This window comes from Chaetodon trifascialis, chromosome 11, assembly GCF_039877785.1.
Source record: "Chaetodon trifascialis isolate fChaTrf1 chromosome 11, fChaTrf1.hap1, whole genome shotgun sequence".
Classification (NCBI taxonomy): domain Eukaryota; kingdom Metazoa; phylum Chordata; class Actinopteri; order Chaetodontiformes; family Chaetodontidae; genus Chaetodon; species Chaetodon trifascialis.
Window position 1 is genome coordinate 14,612,196 of NC_092066.1, and position 18,859 is coordinate 14,631,054.

An 18,859-nucleotide genomic window follows, 5' to 3' on the forward strand; every position below is an offset into this window, starting at 1 on the left:
GGGAAGGAATGAAAGAGTGCCGCCCGTTTGTCCCATGCCGTTCCCGCTCCGCTCTGCCTGAGCCTGCTCTCAGATCTCAGGGCCATTGTGCCGCACGGGTGCATGGAGGGGGCTGGGGCACAATGCACACAGCAAAACATACACACACACACACACACACACACACACACACACACACACACACACACACACACACACACACACACATATAATTTTTCCATCCTGCTCATCTTCTTTATTCTGTCTCTTTATTCTGTTTCTGACACCTTGCATTTGTACACTTGCTTGCATTATTTCACCATCAAATCATTTGAATTCACCAGAGCTGGCTGCACAAACCTAACATAAACGCACACACTCTCTAAACACGTACTCTAAGTTGTTGTCAGTGTGAACTCTGCCATCAGTGCTGGCTTGTGGCAGGAATGGACGGCTCTCTTTGATAATGCCCTGCTAGATTCAGCCGCCACTCTTTTTATCGTTCAGCCAGTTAGTTGGCTCAAAGTTGACTCCAATTTGTGCTTCTCCTTTGGGTTACCGGTCGGCACAGACTGCTTTCTGTGCCCACATAGACTGGGACCATGCCCCTGTCTGATGCCTGCGAATGTACAGAACATTTTGTTTGTACCTGTTTTATACTTGGATCACTCTCTGCAGACATTTTTACTCTCCTTGAATATGTAGATGCTTTGACGTTACAGTGATCTGGACTAAGCAAACTTGCATTTCTGAATTTGACACATTATATATTGGCAGATCTTGCATACAGAGTAGTCTGTGATCTTTATCTGCTTAGTTCATGTGTTTAAGAGTACTCATCTTCCCTCAATTTAAAATCAGGGTAGACAGCCACTGTTTTGGTTCAGTATACAGAAAAAAGAACAACACCTTCAATGCACATCATTTTTAGTTGGATGAAATTTTTTAAACGTAAAGTTTTACTTCCTCATACATAAAGACTATTTGCTGAAATCAGTAAGAAATCCTGGGATTTAGTCACATTCAGCTTTAATAAGACAGAGTGTTCACAATGCTTTCCACATTCACTGTAATGTTCTGTTACAGTTGTGTCTCACATTATGTTGTTGCTGTAAATCTTAAAGGTGAAAAGCTGCAGAAACTACACACTTGAATGATTTAGACACATTATCTCTGTGATAACAAGACTCAGACATTTTGTCTGAAAGTCCGAATGTCAGATTTTCTTTCAGCAGTGACAGGAGACATCCAAATCGTTGACAAGAAATGCAAGACACAAAAACAAAGAAAAATGCTTTGATGTGTTCAATGAATGATTCTTCCAGACTTTAAAAATACACCATGTTTATGAGCACTTTTTTGTGGTATCTTTATGTAACAAAAGCAGAGTTCAGCAGAGAAAGACAAAAGTGATGTGAACTGACAATATTTTAATGGGGGGGATAAAAGACTGTAAGTGATCAATGGAGGCGGCGGCCAAGTGATGCCCGGGGGACGGCTTTGATGTGGGCATCCTCAGAGGGACGCCGGGGACAATGCTCTCTTTGAGGGGCATGCAGAATGGCAGACACTTCCCTCTCCCTCTCTCTCACTCTCTCACACTCTGTCACTCAACCTCCCTCCATCTCCTGCTCCTCGCTCCACTCACGCTGTGACTCCTCGCTTCAGACGCTCGTCCACGTCCCACTCTCGCTCTACATTGCTCTACTCCAGTGTCACATCAGCCCATATCCTTATCTGCATAACTTTCTCCCTCTTCCTCTCACATTAATTAATTCAAACAACACCCCCTTCCCTGCCGCCCAGCCAATCACTCCGCCTTCCCGTTTTCCCCCCTCCCAATCTGCATCTCTTTCTCCCTCCCTCTGTCTCTTTCATAGAACCAAACCTCTTTGTAATGTCCAGCCTTGGCAAGTTGCGCCCGATTTGCTGTCACAGTCTTAATGAATTCATCTGTTTGTGTATTGGCCATGGGAGCATTTCTCCCTCCTCCCTCCCTCTCCCTCTCTCCTACCCCCCCACCCCACCCCTCCCTCTTACTGGTGTTCCCCTGGGGACTCTATATATACCAGGGACCACTCCAGGCACCTATTGTTCCTCTAAGTAAACTTACAGACAGATGCCCTGCACCACAGTGTGGGAGAGAGCCCAAAGAATCAGGAGGAGGGAGACAGTTAGCGATCGCAGAGAGCAGCCAGACAATAAGGACCTGGAAACACTGCAGGCTAGCCTCATCTCCAGCACCTCTGCATCCTCCCTGCTTGCTCCGCGTGTCTCCTGCCTGTCCGCTTGCTGTCTGTGTGGATTGCAGGTCTGATGTTCTGACACCATGCTGCTGCTGATATCACTGCTGCTTGTGGGACTCGACTGCTTGCTGGGAGCCCCGACAGGTCGAGAGGTCTACAGGATGCCCCAGAGTGCACTCAAAGGTAATTTTATTTCAACTAGTTTTTTAGTGTTTCTCAATTATGGCAATATACATTAGGAGTAGTGATGACAGTACCTGTCAGTGATGAGAGTTTGGAAAACTAATGACTGCGTTTTAAGTGTGAAGGCAAATCTTTCTTATAGCTTTCTCTTCTTCACGTCTTTTTTATTGAATGCATTATAGTGAGAACCCTGCAAACCAATGCTGTGATGCCACAAAAATATCAATATCTTTCCAAGAGATAAGCAGGCAAAACACCTGATGATAGTCCCGATGAGATAGCTTGCGTCATAACCTGACCTAGCTGACATGCGTTCAATTCCTAGGCTTTATTTTTTTTGCTATGGGCCTACTTTGTGTTTCAGCTGGATGATTGGTGATATGCTTTGAAACTTAACACAGTACATGGTTGAGTGTTTCCCTGATGAGCGGCAGGTGTCTAACCTGAGAGGAAGTAATACAACACATTTTATCACACTGTGCATTTCAGCATTCATCCTCATAAACTGTCTTAAGCAGAAAAGGACAGAAATATGTTCCCTTGTTTGTATGTTGTCTTCTTTAGCCTACAGTGGTGTCATTTTTGCACTTTCTCAGACAGACTAGTCACAGATTTACTACAGAGGAACTTGTTCAATCCTGCAATAGAGCACAGTCCTCTGGCCCTCTCTAGTTGAAGTGCTGGGTACAGTGGAGCCTTCATACAACGGCTGGTGATGGCAATGTATGTTTGGAGTGTTTAGAACAAGGGCTTTGGGGTCCCAGCCACCCCAGGACTGCCAGCCCGTGCCCCTACGGCCTGTCCCTGCCCGCCAGCCTCTGCCAGCTCAGCCCTGGCCTTCTAATTAAGTCTTCAATCAGCATTGTTGTTGTTAGTGGCCTATCCTGTGATGTAGTGCGGCACAGAGGGGGGCTGCCGGGTCGGCGGCCCGATTGATGTGTGTCAGCAGAAGCCTCACCAGCGCGCTGAGCGTGAGCTAGCTTCCCTAACATGCTGCCAATGAGCTCAAAGAGCAGCATGAGAAAAAGGGGGCTACTCAAACACATACCAGAATTCTGCACCCGTTCATGCTAATTCTCACATACACACATGGTGTTCTCACAGCAGATGGCTATGTTACAACCTGGGGGTGCTTCCTGTTTGCCTGTTTCCTTTCAAAATTCTAGTAATTTTTTTCAAAACTCATTGAATGCAAATGTATTTGTCAATAACCCGTTATCAGTCCAGTTTGCACTGGAGTCCAACCAACACTGGACGTAAGATTTCTTTCATACACAAACATTTTTTATTATAATTCCTTGAATTTGTTTTTTAAGTTGTTGGGATTTCTTGTTACAGATTGGTCAACACATACACAGTATACTATATATATACACATACAATGTAACAGAGTATAAATTATATCTGCATATCAGCCTGTCCAATATGTTGATCTGGTTCACTGTTCTTTTCTGCCTTTTCAAACATTATCTTTCTTGCCTCTGTGTTCCTGTTATCTCTTGCAGCTCTGTCTGATCGTGGCACTGTGGTTCTGGAGGCAGCCATGACAAGTGCTCTGTCTGCTCTTGAGCGTGCGTCATCTGAGAGGAGCCGGGCTGAAGCCGGCTGCCGGGGCTGTGTTCCCTGTTTGTTTCAGGACTGTGGACAGCTGTCTGGTTCGTGCTGTAAGTAAAATACAATGCCTCTTGCCCTTTTCATTCTTGGGTCCCACCCCTGTATTACCAATAAATATTAGTATGTCCATAACTGTCATATCTCCTCCTCTTGCCCAACAGCATCTCCTGCCAGTGCCTTATCAGAGCCCAGCTGTGATGTCATCAGTAAGGCCCAGAAGCTTCAGGATGAAGCTCAGCGGAGTTGGGCTCTGAGCCAGGCCTGTGCATACTATCAGCATCGCTGCCCACCTGGTGAACTGGACAAGGAGAGCTGCATCAGGATCATGGGTGAGAGTTGCAGCGCCCGTGTCCTCCAGTGCAGCCTACTAAACACAATGCAGAACCTGGAACCTGCTACACAGACGAATGCACAGGGTGAGGGCATACGTTTTCACAAAGAGGTTTTCATGCATTCGTAGATTATCCTACTGTCTCTGTCAGTGAAGTCAGTGAAGAGGCGTGAGGCTCATTTGCACAGCTCCAATATTCAATGTTTGCCTCAGAGAAAAATCAATTTTGCTGCCTTTTTTGACCATCAGTGTGTCTCTGTCCCAGCAGCAGTGTGTGGTCAGAGGTCGTCCATGGTGCAAAACATCACACAGCCTCGCTCTCGGATTGTGGGTGGCTCTCCTGCACCTCCAGGCAGCTGGCCCTGGCTGGTCAACCTCCAGCTAGATGGTGGTCTGATGTGCGGAGGGGTCCTGGTGGACAGCTCCTGGGTGGTCACTGCTGCTCATTGTTTTGCAGGGTGAGTGTACATCACTTTTTTATGCAACTATGATAATATCTTTGATTTGACTATAGCATTTGAGATTATTTTTTCTCCTCTCACTCCTAGTTTCTCTTATTGTTCTGACCTCCACAGCAGCCGTAGTGAGAGTTACTGGACAGCTGTGGTGGGAGAGTTTGACATCACCAAGACTGACCCTGATGAGCAGGTTCTCAAAGTGAACCGAATCATCCCTCATCCTAAGGTAACAATCTAATCAATCTAACTAATAGTATTAGTATTAGTACACTTCCTTGGTCAACCAATCAAACAACCAGATCAGTCTTCAAGCCATTTAATCAATGAAATTTCTCCACTTCCTGCAGTTCAACCCAAAGACTTTCAACAATGATATAGCCCTGGTGGAGCTGACATCTCCAGTGGTCCTGTCCCACCGTGTCACTCCGGTGTGTCTCCCCTCTGGCATGGAGCCCCCTACTGGCAGTCCATGTCTGGTGGCAGGCTGGGGGTCCCTCTATGAGGGTGAGTAGGAGATAATTGAAACGGATTTTCACTTTAGATGTATTTATAGCTTAGATTTCTGCAAGCAAGACTAAATGCTTTTTTTTCCTTTTTGCAAGAATATGTGCTGTTTATGAGAGACCGCAAGCTTAAAAATGTGTCTAAATATTTAAATCTAAAGATACTCAAGATATAACGAGGTGCATTTCTGTTTGCATTGTTCTCCACAGATGGCCCATCTGCTGACGTGGTGATGGAGGCCAAGGTGCCTCTGCTGCCTCAGAGCACCTGTAAGAGTGCCCTTGGCAAAGAACTGGTCACCAATACGATGCTGTGTGCTGGCTATCTCTCTGGAGGCATAGACTCCTGCCAGGTGGGAACTGTCTTCAGTTACTAAATTAGCATACCTTGAATTCACTGTTAAAAAAAATCTGATACTGTTTTTGTTTCTGATGCTTTTTAGCAAATTAGCCGCCAGATAATATTTTTTAATCTTTGGCATTTTCCGTCATCTGTAGGGAGATTCTGGTGGCCCCCTGATCTACCAGGACCGAATTTCAGGTCGGTTCCAACTCTACGGCATTACCTCCTGGGGGGATGGCTGTGGGGAGAAGGGCAAGCCTGGAGTGTACACACGGGTGTCTGCTTTCTCTGACTGGATTCAAGCTGAGATACAAAGTGAGTTTCAGGCAACACTAAATCACCACAGAAACTCAAAAACTTTGGGCGTACAACATACGTCTTGTGTGTTAAAATACTATCTGCAATACTCCAATCTGTGCTTGTTGTATTTTTTAGAGTCATTTGGAAGCAGGGAGCCGACATGTCCAGAGCTTCTGAAGACAACAGAAATGACAGAGGAGGAACAGAGGTCAGAGTTCAGCTCCCTCTGTCGCTTCTATACCCTGACCTGCCCCCCTGGTCAGTCTGCCAGCTCTTGCAGCCAGATGGCCGAGAACAAGTGCCTCACCCGCTTCAAGAAATGTCGTGAGTACTCTACTTCAAAAGCCCAACTTGATGGTTGTCGAACAGAAACTGCATATGCTCTTTATGTTGGTTTGTGGTTATTCTGCAGAGGTTTCTGATGTGTTGCTCACTCTCTGCCCTCTAGAGTTGCATTCGTTCCTGCAGACCCTGTTGGACTTGCTCCAGAGGGCCGAGGACTACATCAGGGACAAAGTCGACTTGACCTTCTTCACCCAGACTCTGCCTCAGCTGGTGGAGCACATCTATAGCACAGCCTTCACCCACACCAGAGACAGGAGAGACCTAAGTCTGAGCCATGGTCTCACACAGATTGAAGGTACATGATTGACAGATTAAGTTGTTCCATCTTCTGTCCAAACTTAAAATGTATAGACAACCATGAAAACATCGGACATTAGGTGCATTGGTACACTACGAAATTGGTCAGCAACACAACAACAGGTGTTTTTTTTCTTTGCAGAGCAGCTAGGTGGCGCTGTGGTGCCAACGGAGCAGGGTCCTTCTCCAGTTCCTCCAGCCTTATTCAGAGAGGTGGGGCCCTCAGTGGATGACTGGGAGAAATACCTGAGAGACATGGCTGAGGACCTGGACAAACAACACACTGACACAACCACAGACATCTCCTCCGCAATACAGGAGGACAACCTTTTCTCACAGGTAGGTCATTCGTGTTGTTTGGACTGGCAGTTTGGGAAAGTCAAGTATAATGTTTTGATGTGAATTATCGGAAGCTAAACTTAATATCCAACTTGTTTTTACGTGTCATCCCCAGACAGAGGACTCCTCAGTGCATCGGCTAGAGGGAGAATTTCGATCTGTTATCTCAGCTCTGCGCTCCAAACTGGACTCCAGAGCTGCTCCTCCCATCATGCACTTGGACACACTCTACCTGCAGGATGAGTCTCCAAACAGTCCCCCTTTTCCTGCTTCCTCCACTGACGCACCAGTCGACACCAGCCCCTCATCCTCCCAGGAGTCCCAGCAGCCTTGGTCACTTCTAAGAGCCCTGATGAATGAACTTCAGAAAATAAGGACACAAGATGAAATTGTGACAGAGGATACAACCTTTGTCAATAGAGACTCTTCTCCTGATGTTAGATGGAGCTCCACCTCAGAGGATTTTACTTTTGTTGAGGATGGAGACAGAACAGAATTAAAATCTTCAGTGTTACCACCACCGGAGCAGTCAACAACTGTTGATCAGCTGGTCAGTGAGGGTGCTCACACAGAGATGACCGCTGACCCCAGACAAACTGTGCATGTTGCAAAGACTTTAAGCCTTCACAGAAAATACAGGAGCCTTCTTCGCAAGAGGCAACTACCCGGGGCCAATGGGAAAAGTATGTACCACGCCCACTTCTCACATGAAATATTTGTATAATATAATCCATGTAGTATTTGTTTGTGTGTAGATGTTATTTCTTAAATGAACTGTTTTTGTTCCTGTAGTTTGTCCTGGAGTGAGAGAGTCCTCACAGCAAGTCAGCCAAGTCAGAGACTCTTACAGATGGGTTTTAAGCATCCCAAGCAAGAACCTACACATGATCTTCCAAGAGGTAAGTTATCGCTTAAGATGGAGAAGTTCAGTAAAAGCGCGCTAAAAAGAAACATTTTTAGCTTAATTAATGATTCATTTTCTCCTTTCTTGATTCTTTTTTGTTCAGGTTTTAGTTGATCTGAGTTCCAAAAACGATCGAGGCCTTTACCAGGCGCGGGTCAGAGCTGTAGTGGGAGGACGACCTTTAACCTTCTACAGTCTCGTGGGCTTGGAGAATGAGTCATTCTACCGCAGCGTGCCGAGGATCATCGCTTTGGCACTGGAGGCACTCAAGACTTAATTTTACCATAACAGTGAGTGAGATGCCAGAAAGACTGAAATTAGAGATGCACAAAGACTCTCCAAGAGACCTGCAGAAACCCCTCATCATGGGACAGGGAGACGCACATAAAACGCACACTCCTGTAAACTTTACCCATCCTTCAGTCCCTCCTGTGAGAATCATTACTTTGTTTTCCTCATGTGAGAGCTTGACTTTGGCTCTAGAAGAAAACCCAACCATGAATGTATCGATCCAACTATCACCCGCCCATCATGCCACAGGATTTTTTTTGTTTTGTATGTGGTTGCGAGACGCAGCCTTGTCTAACTTATGAATCTGTACAAAATGATAAGTTATTCATATTTTCTTTTGCAAAGGTTGAGCCTCTTGTGAAGCATGCAGACTGTATATATTATTCATATTCTTACCTTATTCTTACCATATTTATTTGTATAGAACAAAGCATTTGTATTTTTGTAAAAAAAAAAAAAAAAGATCTATATATAAATAAAATGATTAATGATATAGTGTGTGTTGAATGTTGTAATTATGTAATGGCAAATTGAATTGATTTAGATGTGAGATGTTTGAATTAGCAGTTATCCTGGCCACTAATCCTGCAGTATTTTGGTCCTGATGCACAGCGGCTCTGCCGAGACCCAAGCATACTCTCTTGACACATTTTTTCAATGCTGATTGGCTCATTTTGAGACCCCAGATTGACCTCAGTCCTCTGACCCCTTAATGGTACACTTTGCCATCAGCACAGCAGCTGCCGTGCCTTGGCGAGAAGTACCTCCCACCTCGTCCCTGTCTTCACTCCTTATTTCCAGGACGGGGAATTGTAACTGGACACAGAACTAGGCTGACCTTTGTAGTCTCTTGTTGTCATGAGTCAGAGCATAGCAAGTAAAGACAACTGCTTTTTCAGGAAGTGACGCTTTTGAGTCGAAGACAAGTGTTGACTTTTGTCCACCTCGCTGTGGTTGCCATGTCTCAGTCGCTGATAGGCTGAATGAGCCCAAATAAACCAAAGTAACTAATTCCAAGTGCTAAAAGAGGGATATACAGGGATATGAGTGGAACAGCTGAGTAAACACATACACACATACCTCTGCTGCAACACATCAACTCCTGCCTGTGGTTTGTGTGTGTGGGAAGTGTGCCAAATCATGGTAGGAAGTATTTTTGTGAGACACGCACACACACATGCGCATGCACGTGCCCCAAGTAATGACAGGCCACAAATGCGCCAGCAACCTCCACAGAGCCTGGCCCATCATCAGACAGTGTGCTGTAAATGGACGGGACTTAACACCTGTTCTCTTGTCCACTGTACCTCTCTTTTAACTTTCTGGCTTGCAGACACACACAGTGTTGTGACTGTTTATCATCTAATCTGTGTGTCTGTAAGCCTTTTATTATAGACAACACATTTAGCCATGGCTAAAATAATGGAAAATAATGCTAGCTAGCTTAATATAGCTCACTGCTGCGCTAAGTTTACGTGACTGTGTTCATGTGGACGTCTGAATGACAATAGCCAGGTGCACTGAACTCAATTACAGTACAGTGTGTTTTCATGGTGTACCTTAACACTGGGGGGCAGCCATGTACTTAGTACAATGCCTAAACTATTTGCATGTCATGTTCCCAGTGTGTGTGTGTGTGTGTGTGTGTGTGTGTGTGTGTGTGTGTGTGTATGTTGTGACAGCTGGCTATGCAGTACTGGAAATACACTCTTGGATTTAAGCCTAACAATCATCATCTCCCCTAACAACCCCCAACCAATCCTCTAAACCTCAACCCTCCCATCAGCCCGAGCCCTGACTTTTGCTGGGAAACACACACACATGCAGATTCATACTCACACATACGCACACACAAGCCAAGTGACGGAAGCTACATCAAGTAGTGTCCATGTGTATCAGATTAGTGATTTGACTTGGAGCACAAACATACATACTAATGGATTCTGGACCTCTGCTCTCTCTGTCGCTCTTCGTACGGGTGTTAATGGTTTCTGCCACAGGTAGGAACGCCTGCTCATCAACCCCATGCCACATTTGGGAGAAATTATACTGTATTTTGTTAGTTTCTGGGGATTTGCATGGTGTGGTGTGAATTTGTGAAGTCAGATTATCAGATTTGTATTGAATTGCATTGACTTGCAACACAAGTGACCTGGACAGGTTTTCTTCAAGTAATAACAAAATCCATTTAATTATAGTTTAAACCCTTTAAATAGTATTTTTACTTTTACTCACTAGTAATAGGGAAATTAGTAATACTACTGGATTATCAGGCATTTCCTGTGATATCTAATGCAAAGGGGGTGAAATGACTGTAATACTAGACACCAACCACACAAGGAACATTTGTTTGTGCTTGGTAATTTTGCTAAACCTACCTAAAAGCCTCTTATACAGGTATTCAGCTAGCTTTACTGATTTTCCTCTCTTGCTTTTTGGCTATTATTTCTGTCTCAATGTATTCCAACAAAATCTTAAATTGGGGTTTTGACGTTTTAAAGAATCATCGACTCATTTTGTGATATGGGAGATAACCCATCGTACGGGCATCTTCCATCTATAGTTGTTGGTCTCACAAGAGGCTGATTTGAAAAAATAACGGCCAGAATCGAAGCTGAGACATCCTGACTTTAAGTCCCAGCATGGGTCAAGCTCCAAAAACAATGAATCCTACATTTCCATAATGCAACTCAATCTTTAATCAGACACCCCCGCTTCCTAAATGCCCATATTCCAAACCTCACATGTCCAGCCTTTAATTCAGCTGTTTTTGTTAAGAATCATTACAACATCATTCAGGTTACTTCTGTAAACTTTGGAAAGCTCTGTCTCCAGAGCCACACGAGACATTATACAACTGTTTTCACAGGCTGAATACAACTTCTCATGATGGCCAAACTGAACTCAACATGTAAACTTGATGCAGTGCGTCCTTCAATGATTCCCCTTGCTATCACTTGTTCTTATTTCCCTGACATGCGTGTGATTTGTCTGCAGCATCAGCAGTCAACCTTGAAGGGGAACTTTTTAAGGATTTGATGAAGGGCTACAATAAGAACGTCCGGCCCATGGAGAAGAGTGGTGACGTCACTCAGGTTGACATAAAGATGACGCTCACCAACCTCATCTCTCTGGTGAGTCGAGTTTAGGCTGTTGTTTTGGTTTTAATGTATCGGCCTGAGAGTTAACACTGTTGTACTTAACTGTCTCTCCCTAGAATGAAAAGGAGGAGGCCCTGACAACAAGTGTCTGGATAGAACTGGTAACCTTACACACACCTCACCTGCTGTGTCTTTTAGCTGCTGTCCAGTGATTTAACACAGACATGGTCCAACCCATAGCATTTCTGTATGTAGCAGTGGTGTGACTACAGGCTCAGGTGGGACCAACCGCCCAGGTCAGCTCTATATGGCAACATCACCTCTGAGCTGCGGGTCCCCTCCAAGAGCATCTGGCTGCCAGACGTTATACTGGAGAACAAGTGAGTGTGACAGCCCTCACATTTTATGAACACAGTTTGGTTTCAGCCAGCACGCTGCTTAAGTATACTTGTATTTGTACTTTACTTGAGCATTTTCATTTTTTATATTTCCACCTCATTACATTTTAGAAGCCAATATCAAACTTTTTTTGTACAATAAGTACAGTATCTGCAATGTGGACACCATGTGTCTGTGACTTTGAACACACCTGTACATCTGCTCTAACCTGTGCACAGTGTAGACGGGCAGTTCGAGGTAGCACTTTACTGCAATGCTCTGGTGTCTCCTAACGGCTGTGTGTACTGGCTGCCTCCTGCCATCTACCGCAGCGCCTGTACCATCACTGTCAACTACTTTCCTTTTGACTGGCAGAACTGCACCATGGTCTTCCGGTGAGTAGAGACGAGATGTGTTGGGATGTGATGACCAGCCAGTGAGCAGTACACTTAAAATTCTAGTACCTCTCGCCATCCAGTTCACATCAGGTTTCTTTGGTCCCTTTTCACCGTGCTGTCCTGTAAAAGTGAATAGATGCTTGTGTTTGTTGTGGTGACAGACCGTATGTCTCCTCCCTGCGTTCAGCTCCCAGACTTACAGTGCCAATGAGATTGAACTGGTTCTCAAACAGGAGGATAACCACACGCTGGAGTGGGTGGATATTGACCCGGAGGCTTTTACTGGTAAAGTAACATTTGAATGAAAGAGTTTGGATAATTTTTCACAATAAAACACTGTTTTTATCTAAATGTGCTTCTGCAATTAAAACAGAATGAAAGGGCCTAATTTTGTTGCTGTTGTTAGAAAATGGAGAGTGGGTCATCAAACACAGGCCAGCTAAGAAGATAATCAACACTCAGTACACTAAGGATGAGCTGGAGTACCAGGAGGTGGTCTTCTTCCTCATCATCCAGAGAAAGCCCCTCTTCTACATCATCAACATCATCGCTCCCTGTGTGCTCTTCTCTTCCCTCTGCCTCCTGGTCTACTACCTACCTGCCAAAGGTCTTTTTCCTCACTTCTTGTATCTAAAAGCTTCATCTCGCGTAGCCTGACCTCAGTCCCATCAACCTTATCCAAATCTGGTGAAATCCTGCAACTAGTTGTGTTCAGATTTCCAAGATCTCATCATCAAGATTTTCCTCAAACGTCCATGTGGTTGACAGGACAGAGGCCTGGCTCCACGAGGGTTACAATAAGTCATCAATATCTGTTTTCATCAACACAAGGCCTCACCACTACTGACTGAATGTTGGTTTGAGTTTTGCAGCGGGTGGTCAGAAGTGCACCATGTCTATTGCCACTCTTCTGGGTCAGACTGTGTTCCTCTTCCTCATCGCTAAGAAGGTTCCAGAGACTTCGAAGGCAGTGCCTCTTATTGGCAAGTAAGTTCACAGTCCAACTGTTGCTGATCTGAAACAGCTGAAAAGGACCTGACGTATACGTCTTTGATTCCAGGTATTTGATGTTTGCGATGTCGGTGACCACGATGGTTGTGATGAACTGTGTGATAGTCCTCAACGTCTCCCTGAGAACCCCAAACACTCACAGGATGACAAACACAGTCCGAAAGGTGAGACTACTTTCACTCCAAATCTAACATCCAAGAGGTAGCTAATGAATGAACATACTGTGAAGTCAGCACAGGTCAATTTGATAACCTTTGACGTCCTCTTCAGATCCTCCTAAACGTCCTGCCTCGGCTGCTGAGGATGCAGATGCGACCCTGGTTGCCAAACCATGACAACACCTCAGAAACAGGAAATGGAAAAACTTTGGCCACAGACGGAAACGGTGTGTTCCTGGTCCCCTGTCGACGCCGCAGCTCCATAACCCTGATCAGCAAGGCGGAGGAATACGTGATGAAAACGGCACGGTCTGAACTCATGTTCGCCAGACTCAAAGAAAGAAATGGATTGATGAAATCAGTGTTAGAGAAGCTACGTGAGTATTTGAACGAGTTTGTAAGCGCACATGAAAGTGCATTTCCCCTTTACTGCATGAATATCTGGTGTGTTTAATGCACAGATGATGGGCTGGAGGCGGGTACAGCTGAGCAGTTCGGGACCAGCCTGGCAAAGGCCTCTCCGGAGCTGAAGAAGTGTGTGGCCTCCTGCAAACACATAGCCGAGGCTGCAAGGCAACAGAACAACTTCCAGAATGTAAGCTCTATGGCTTTACATTTGCTCCTTTTCTTGGGTTTAGATTAACATCAGTGGTAATCTCTAATGTCTCTTAACCCCAGGAGAACGAAGAGTGGTTCCTGGTCGCCCGGGTGATCGACAGGGTCTGCTTTATTTTCATGGCATTGTTGTTCTTTATTGGCACAATCGGCATCTTCCTGATGGGCCATTTCAACCAGCCTCCCTCCTCACCTTTCCTTGGGGATCCTAAGAAGTATCTCCCTCCAGTCAACAATCTCACTGATCTAACAGACTTCCTGGGGTGAGCCAGGAGAGATTCTCCAGATTTTATCCCTTTAACTGAAGTGGAAACCTGACGGCGTCCGTCAGTGATGTTTCAGCCATGACCGGGACACAGAGAGGACGGAGAAGATACAGCTGTGTGTGTTTGGGAATGTGGGTCTGTCACAAAGTCAAAAATGCTTGTTTGTGGTATTAATGGATACACTGAAGGGTTGTGTGGATGCCACGTTTGATCCGTGATGATGCCTGCTGGTATCAGCTGTGACCGCTCGGTGAGGTTGAGAATGTGTAAGGAAACAGCAGTTTCCTTAGTTTACCAGCTCAGTGTTTGCTGTAACTTTTTCACCTGCTGTCACTTTGATAGAAGTCAAGGCCATCGTGATAAACTGCACAAGATTTGTTGCTCACACATGCAAACAGTGAACAACAGCTAATTGAATGCTTTTATCAATAAAAGTAACAACTGTAATCTTGTGATAGTACACTTTCTTCATCCTCCTGTGTTTGACACCTTTTTCGGCGTGCATAGAGAGCACTGACACCCCCCAGTCTAGCCCCGAAACACAGACCCACTGCACAGCCCCCCACCTCTGGAAACAGGATTTCAATTACATGGCTGAGTGGTGCCTTTCTAACCCAACAAAAGGCAGATCCGGCTGGTTGGGATGGAAACGGAGTCAGGGGGTGAGACTGAGCCAGGGAACAGGAGTGGGAGTGAGACTCTCCAAACACAAACACTCACAAAGCCAAATATTACTACGTGAATATTCACACAAACACACAGAGGTGGGAAGAGGGGTGTGCTTCACCCCCCCAATCATGACGACTTATGGATGTTTGCCCGGTCTCTTCATTCTCTCAGTTCAATTATCAGTCTGAAGGAGCCTGGAGGTTGACCACAGACGGTAAGCAAGAGACATTTAATGCTAGTGCTATTTTACTATTTTTTTGTTGTAGAGGAATATACAGTGCAGCTGCAGACAGGGACCAAGCTGTGCAAGTTGTGTGTGTGTGTGATGTGAATTAAATGAGGCTCAGGCTGGCTGCTGTGATGAAATCACTTTGTTTTAGAGGAGGATGTTTATGCTGGTGCCAGAGATCTGTCTGCATCTGCTGACCTGCTGTAAGGAGCCTTGAACTTTTCCCTGTAAATTCAAGAGTTTGTTAATTGTAAACCTTCATTTCACAAAAAACATATATTTTTTCCATTTAATTTGATTCTAGGGAGAGATATTTATAGTTTTAACTTAAAAGAGTAGTATGCTGATTTATTTTTAAACTATCGAGTTAAGTGGTTTCCAACCTGGCTGAAAGTCAGAGATCATGTTAAATGTACATTTTCAAAACTAAATTCTGCTATGCAAAATTCAAAATCATACAAAATATTTTTTGTCCTTTTCTCTAATCTTTGCTTGCTTCCTATACTTAAAGTAGACTTTGAACTCAGAATTTAGTGTCAGAATTACTATTTACAAGGTCAATAATGAAGTTTTTAAACTCATAAACTTTGCAGTTTTTGACTTCAGGCAACTAAAAATGGTTCAAATGAAACCATCTGAGAAGAGAAAACAGGCGGTCAAAAGTAGACATGGCCTTGTATTAAAGGTCACACATAAAAAGGTTGATCAACTCCATCAGCTCCAAAAAAAAACACCCCCTCTGTCACAGTTTTAAATGATCTTTTTTCTTCATTTTCTTTATGAAGTTCATTCAATTTAACAAACAATTCAATGTTACAATATTCATCTACATATTTCTAACTCTGTTCATCATTGTCACGTAACTGCTGAGTTCTACATGTAATTCTAGGCTTACACCATGTCAACGGTGACCAGTCAGCCTCCTCCCTTTGCTCGGCTGGAGCGAGAGAAGCACATCCAGATGATCTTCAGAGCTTTCCAGAACAGCTGTGGGCCTTCATGTGAGCACCAAACACCTCCTGACTGTGAATCTGATGAGCAGCTGTCAGGTCTGGCTGCCGAGAGGAAGATGGAGAAGATGCAGCCATTGGGGAGGGTGAACAGGCCAGGGGTGGAGGAGCAGTGGCCTGGAGGTGCAGCAGGATCTCACTTTATGTCCGTGCTGGAAACAGTCAGTCAGATACACATCACTGCCAGACCACAACTACAAGGTGAGCAGGGGGGACTGATGTGAGTGTGTGTTTCTGTGAGAGAGGTCTGTCTTTGAACAATAATGCTTCATCGTTGTAGGACTGCAGTGTGTTCCCAGGAGGATCTACAGCATCAGCACAGGAGGCAGCAGGTCACAGTTACTTGTAGCTGTGGAAGGTACTGATCCCTGGTCAGCTACATGTGTCTTAACTGAGAAAAACATCATATGATGAGAGAGTTTTTCACTGTATTCTGAGTTTCTCCTCCATCTCGCCCTCTTGTCAGATAGCTCTTGTGTGTGCCTGCAGTGTTGCGGTCCAGCTCGGGCCTGTTCCATGCAGGGCTTCGACTGTCAGGGGCGCCAGGTCTTTTATTTTGAAAGGCCCCTCAGGGTGGACGCCTGCTGCTTCGGCTGCTGCCTGATGGAGATGAGGGCCTACACGCCTCAAAAACATCTCATTGGCACTGTATGCCAGAGGTAGGACAGCCTGAATCTGCTCCTAGCGACCTTGTCGAAGTTGAACAGGGGAAAGTATGTTTACTCAAATGCCGTACTTAAACAAGTACTTTTAACTGTAATGCCCAATCTATACCTGCCATTATTTTGAATGACAGCCTTAAAAACAGGATCAGTTCACTCAAATTATAAAAAGAAACTCACTTAATTATGAACTAATGTTATCTGGTTTTGGTTTGCTCTGACTGTTTGACCATTTTTGAGACTTCCCAAGCACAGTGGTGGAGAACGGGTTGTGTTTGTGGTGCTAACAGGCTTTTTAAAAAATCTGATTCTACTCTGAAAAGTTTCCAGTCCAAAAAACAGTCCATGCAAAAACTTGACAGCTAGTTCTGTGGGTTAACCAGAGAAGCAGGACGTTTTACGGCAGGTGTTAAAATTTCGTCATTTTTCATGTTTCTTGTCATCTGGGTGAATGAACCCTTTAACCCTTTGACCAGTGACACCAATCTTAATACTTTACATTCTCAGACCGAACAACTTGTCATGTGAGCCTTTTTCCATGTCACTCCCAGCCTGTGGCCTCCCTGAGCCACTATCGATGCCCAGGCCTGTCTGTAAATAGCAATGAGAGCCTTTATTATTCCATCCAGCCGGGGTATAGTCTAAACCTGGGAGAGCTAATGCACAGTACAGCTTTCTGCACAGAGACACACCACCAGAGCTACCCTGGACTGGCAGGGAAGGAATGCAGCATCCTTCATAATGGGAATGTTGGCTAATGAATGGCAGCTCTCGTGTCTCCTGAAATACTTCCTTCTTCATCTGGCCTAAATCTGACCCAAGGTTAGCTGGGCTGCCTTTGTGTGTCGAATTCAGAGCTCTGCAGAAGCAGCACTCGATGAAGTTGTGTCCAATTAAGACTGATCTGGCAGAGGTTTCGGTGATCAGAGATCTACTTGGTATAAATATTCTCTCAGTTGTGCTCGAATAAAGCATGCCCCAATTTGAACTCCTCCGACGCAGAGCAAACAATGGTTTTAGTGCTGCAGAATCATGACAGCTGAAAATGTGATCAACCAAGCATCAAGGCTGGGCTGCGCCAGCGTGTGAAGTACTGGCCGGTGCATCTGCCGGTTTGCTTATTGCATGATTATGTAAGAAAATGTGTTTTGTGTTGGCTGACTGTGCTTTCAGGTGGAGCATGTTCACCCCTCTCCTGGAAGTGTGCGATGCAGAAGGAGCATCTGTCGTCAGAATCCAGGGCTCCTGCTGTCCGTGCCGCTGCTTCTCCAACCAGCAATTCCAGGTAGCACCATTGAAGCAAACCAAAATAAGACGTGTTTCTACAAGTGTACTGCATTCAGTATTCTTGGCTTTTAATCACACGGCAGATTGTCTCCAACATTGGTGAGAAAATGGGCACAATATGGAAGAAATGGCCCGGCTTCAGCGACGAGCACAACATGGACCATGAATATTTTGGGCTGGACAGTGAGTTGTACATAAGGAAACGTGATCATGATATGATGTATTTATGTATTAAAAGATAAAAAACTGAAGAGACTCTAATAACATCAATGATGGCTCCACTGCAGCAGTAATTCCTAATCAAATACAGCAATTAGTAAATTACTTTCATGTGTTTCCAAGTCAAAATGTCTGATTAGTTTTTCCTGAATCTTGTGCACCCCATGGTTTGGGATCTGCTGCCATAATGTATTTTTAATTCTTGCAATGCCTTCAGGGTAGCTGCTTTTTATACCCCGTTCTCATGTCAAATGAGAAACTGTGCCATTTCTAAATCTATGTCATTCTTCCAGTGCTGCAGAGCGTGGAACCACACACTAAACTGCTGCTGCTGGCAGCCACGTTCCTGTTGGTAAGCATATGAGTTTCTATCCTCACTCCTTTGTTGTGTTAAAATAAGCCTTTCTCCCAGCAGGAAAAAACACTGGTGGAAATAGTGAAGTTGAGAATGACCCAGTACAATTTAGCTGCCTCACTTTCAGAATGCTGTTCGTGCTGCTTGAATATATCACACAGTATTTTTCTCTACAGAATCACATGTATTTTGAAATGAGCTGACCGATGAAAAGGATCAGTCATGAGCACACGGACACAGCTGCAAGTGATCTACACCTACTGGGGAACAGCAGCCAAGTCCCTTTCTGGTTCAAGACGCTGCATCCTTCAGCTGTGTTTGGAAAAGGCTGGTGTGGCTTTCAAACAATTCAGCTTCAACACACAGTT

At 44.8% G+C, this 18,859-nt stretch overlaps 3 protein-coding genes across 3 annotated transcripts; all 3 read left to right on the forward strand.

Annotated features, from left to right (window-relative positions):
• The first annotated feature begins 4,747 nt into the window (after positions 1-4,747).
• On the forward strand, positions 4,748-8,534 carry prss56 (serine protease 56). Its single transcript, XM_070974791.1, has 11 exons — positions 4,748-4,811; positions 4,929-5,037; positions 5,159-5,315; positions 5,525-5,667; positions 5,813-5,972; positions 6,093-6,281; positions 6,406-6,597; positions 6,742-6,938; positions 7,054-7,621; positions 7,731-7,837; positions 7,946-8,534. Exons 1-11 carry the CDS (start codon positions 4,750-4,752, stop codon positions 8,117-8,119), a joined length of 2,058 nt encoding a protein of 685 aa, XP_070830892.1. The 5' UTR covers positions 4,748-4,749; the 3' UTR covers positions 8,120-8,534.
• Positions 8,535-9,989: 1,455 nt separating this feature from the next.
• Positions 9,990-14,503, forward strand: chrng (cholinergic receptor, nicotinic, gamma). The gene is made up of 12 exons (XM_070974473.1): positions 9,990-10,133; positions 11,131-11,267; positions 11,351-11,395; positions 11,490-11,614; positions 11,852-12,007; positions 12,198-12,295; positions 12,417-12,617; positions 12,883-12,997; positions 13,071-13,185; positions 13,292-13,556; positions 13,641-13,774; positions 13,858-14,503. Exons 1-12 carry the CDS (start codon positions 10,070-10,072, stop codon positions 14,059-14,061), a joined length of 1,659 nt encoding a protein of 552 aa, XP_070830574.1. The 5' UTR covers positions 9,990-10,069; the 3' UTR covers positions 14,062-14,503.
• Positions 14,504-15,856: 1,353 nt separating this feature from the next.
• Positions 15,857-18,780, forward strand: LOC139338333 (phospholipid scramblase 2). Its single transcript, XM_070973244.1, has 8 exons — positions 15,857-16,007; positions 16,101-16,169; positions 16,249-16,326; positions 16,435-16,627; positions 17,804-17,915; positions 18,001-18,100; positions 18,430-18,488; positions 18,668-18,780. The coding sequence occupies exons 1-8, from the start codon at positions 15,857-15,859 to the stop codon at positions 18,692-18,694; spliced, it is 789 nt and encodes a 262-aa protein (XP_070829345.1). The 3' UTR covers positions 18,695-18,780.
• Positions 18,781-18,859: the final 79 nt, after the last annotated feature.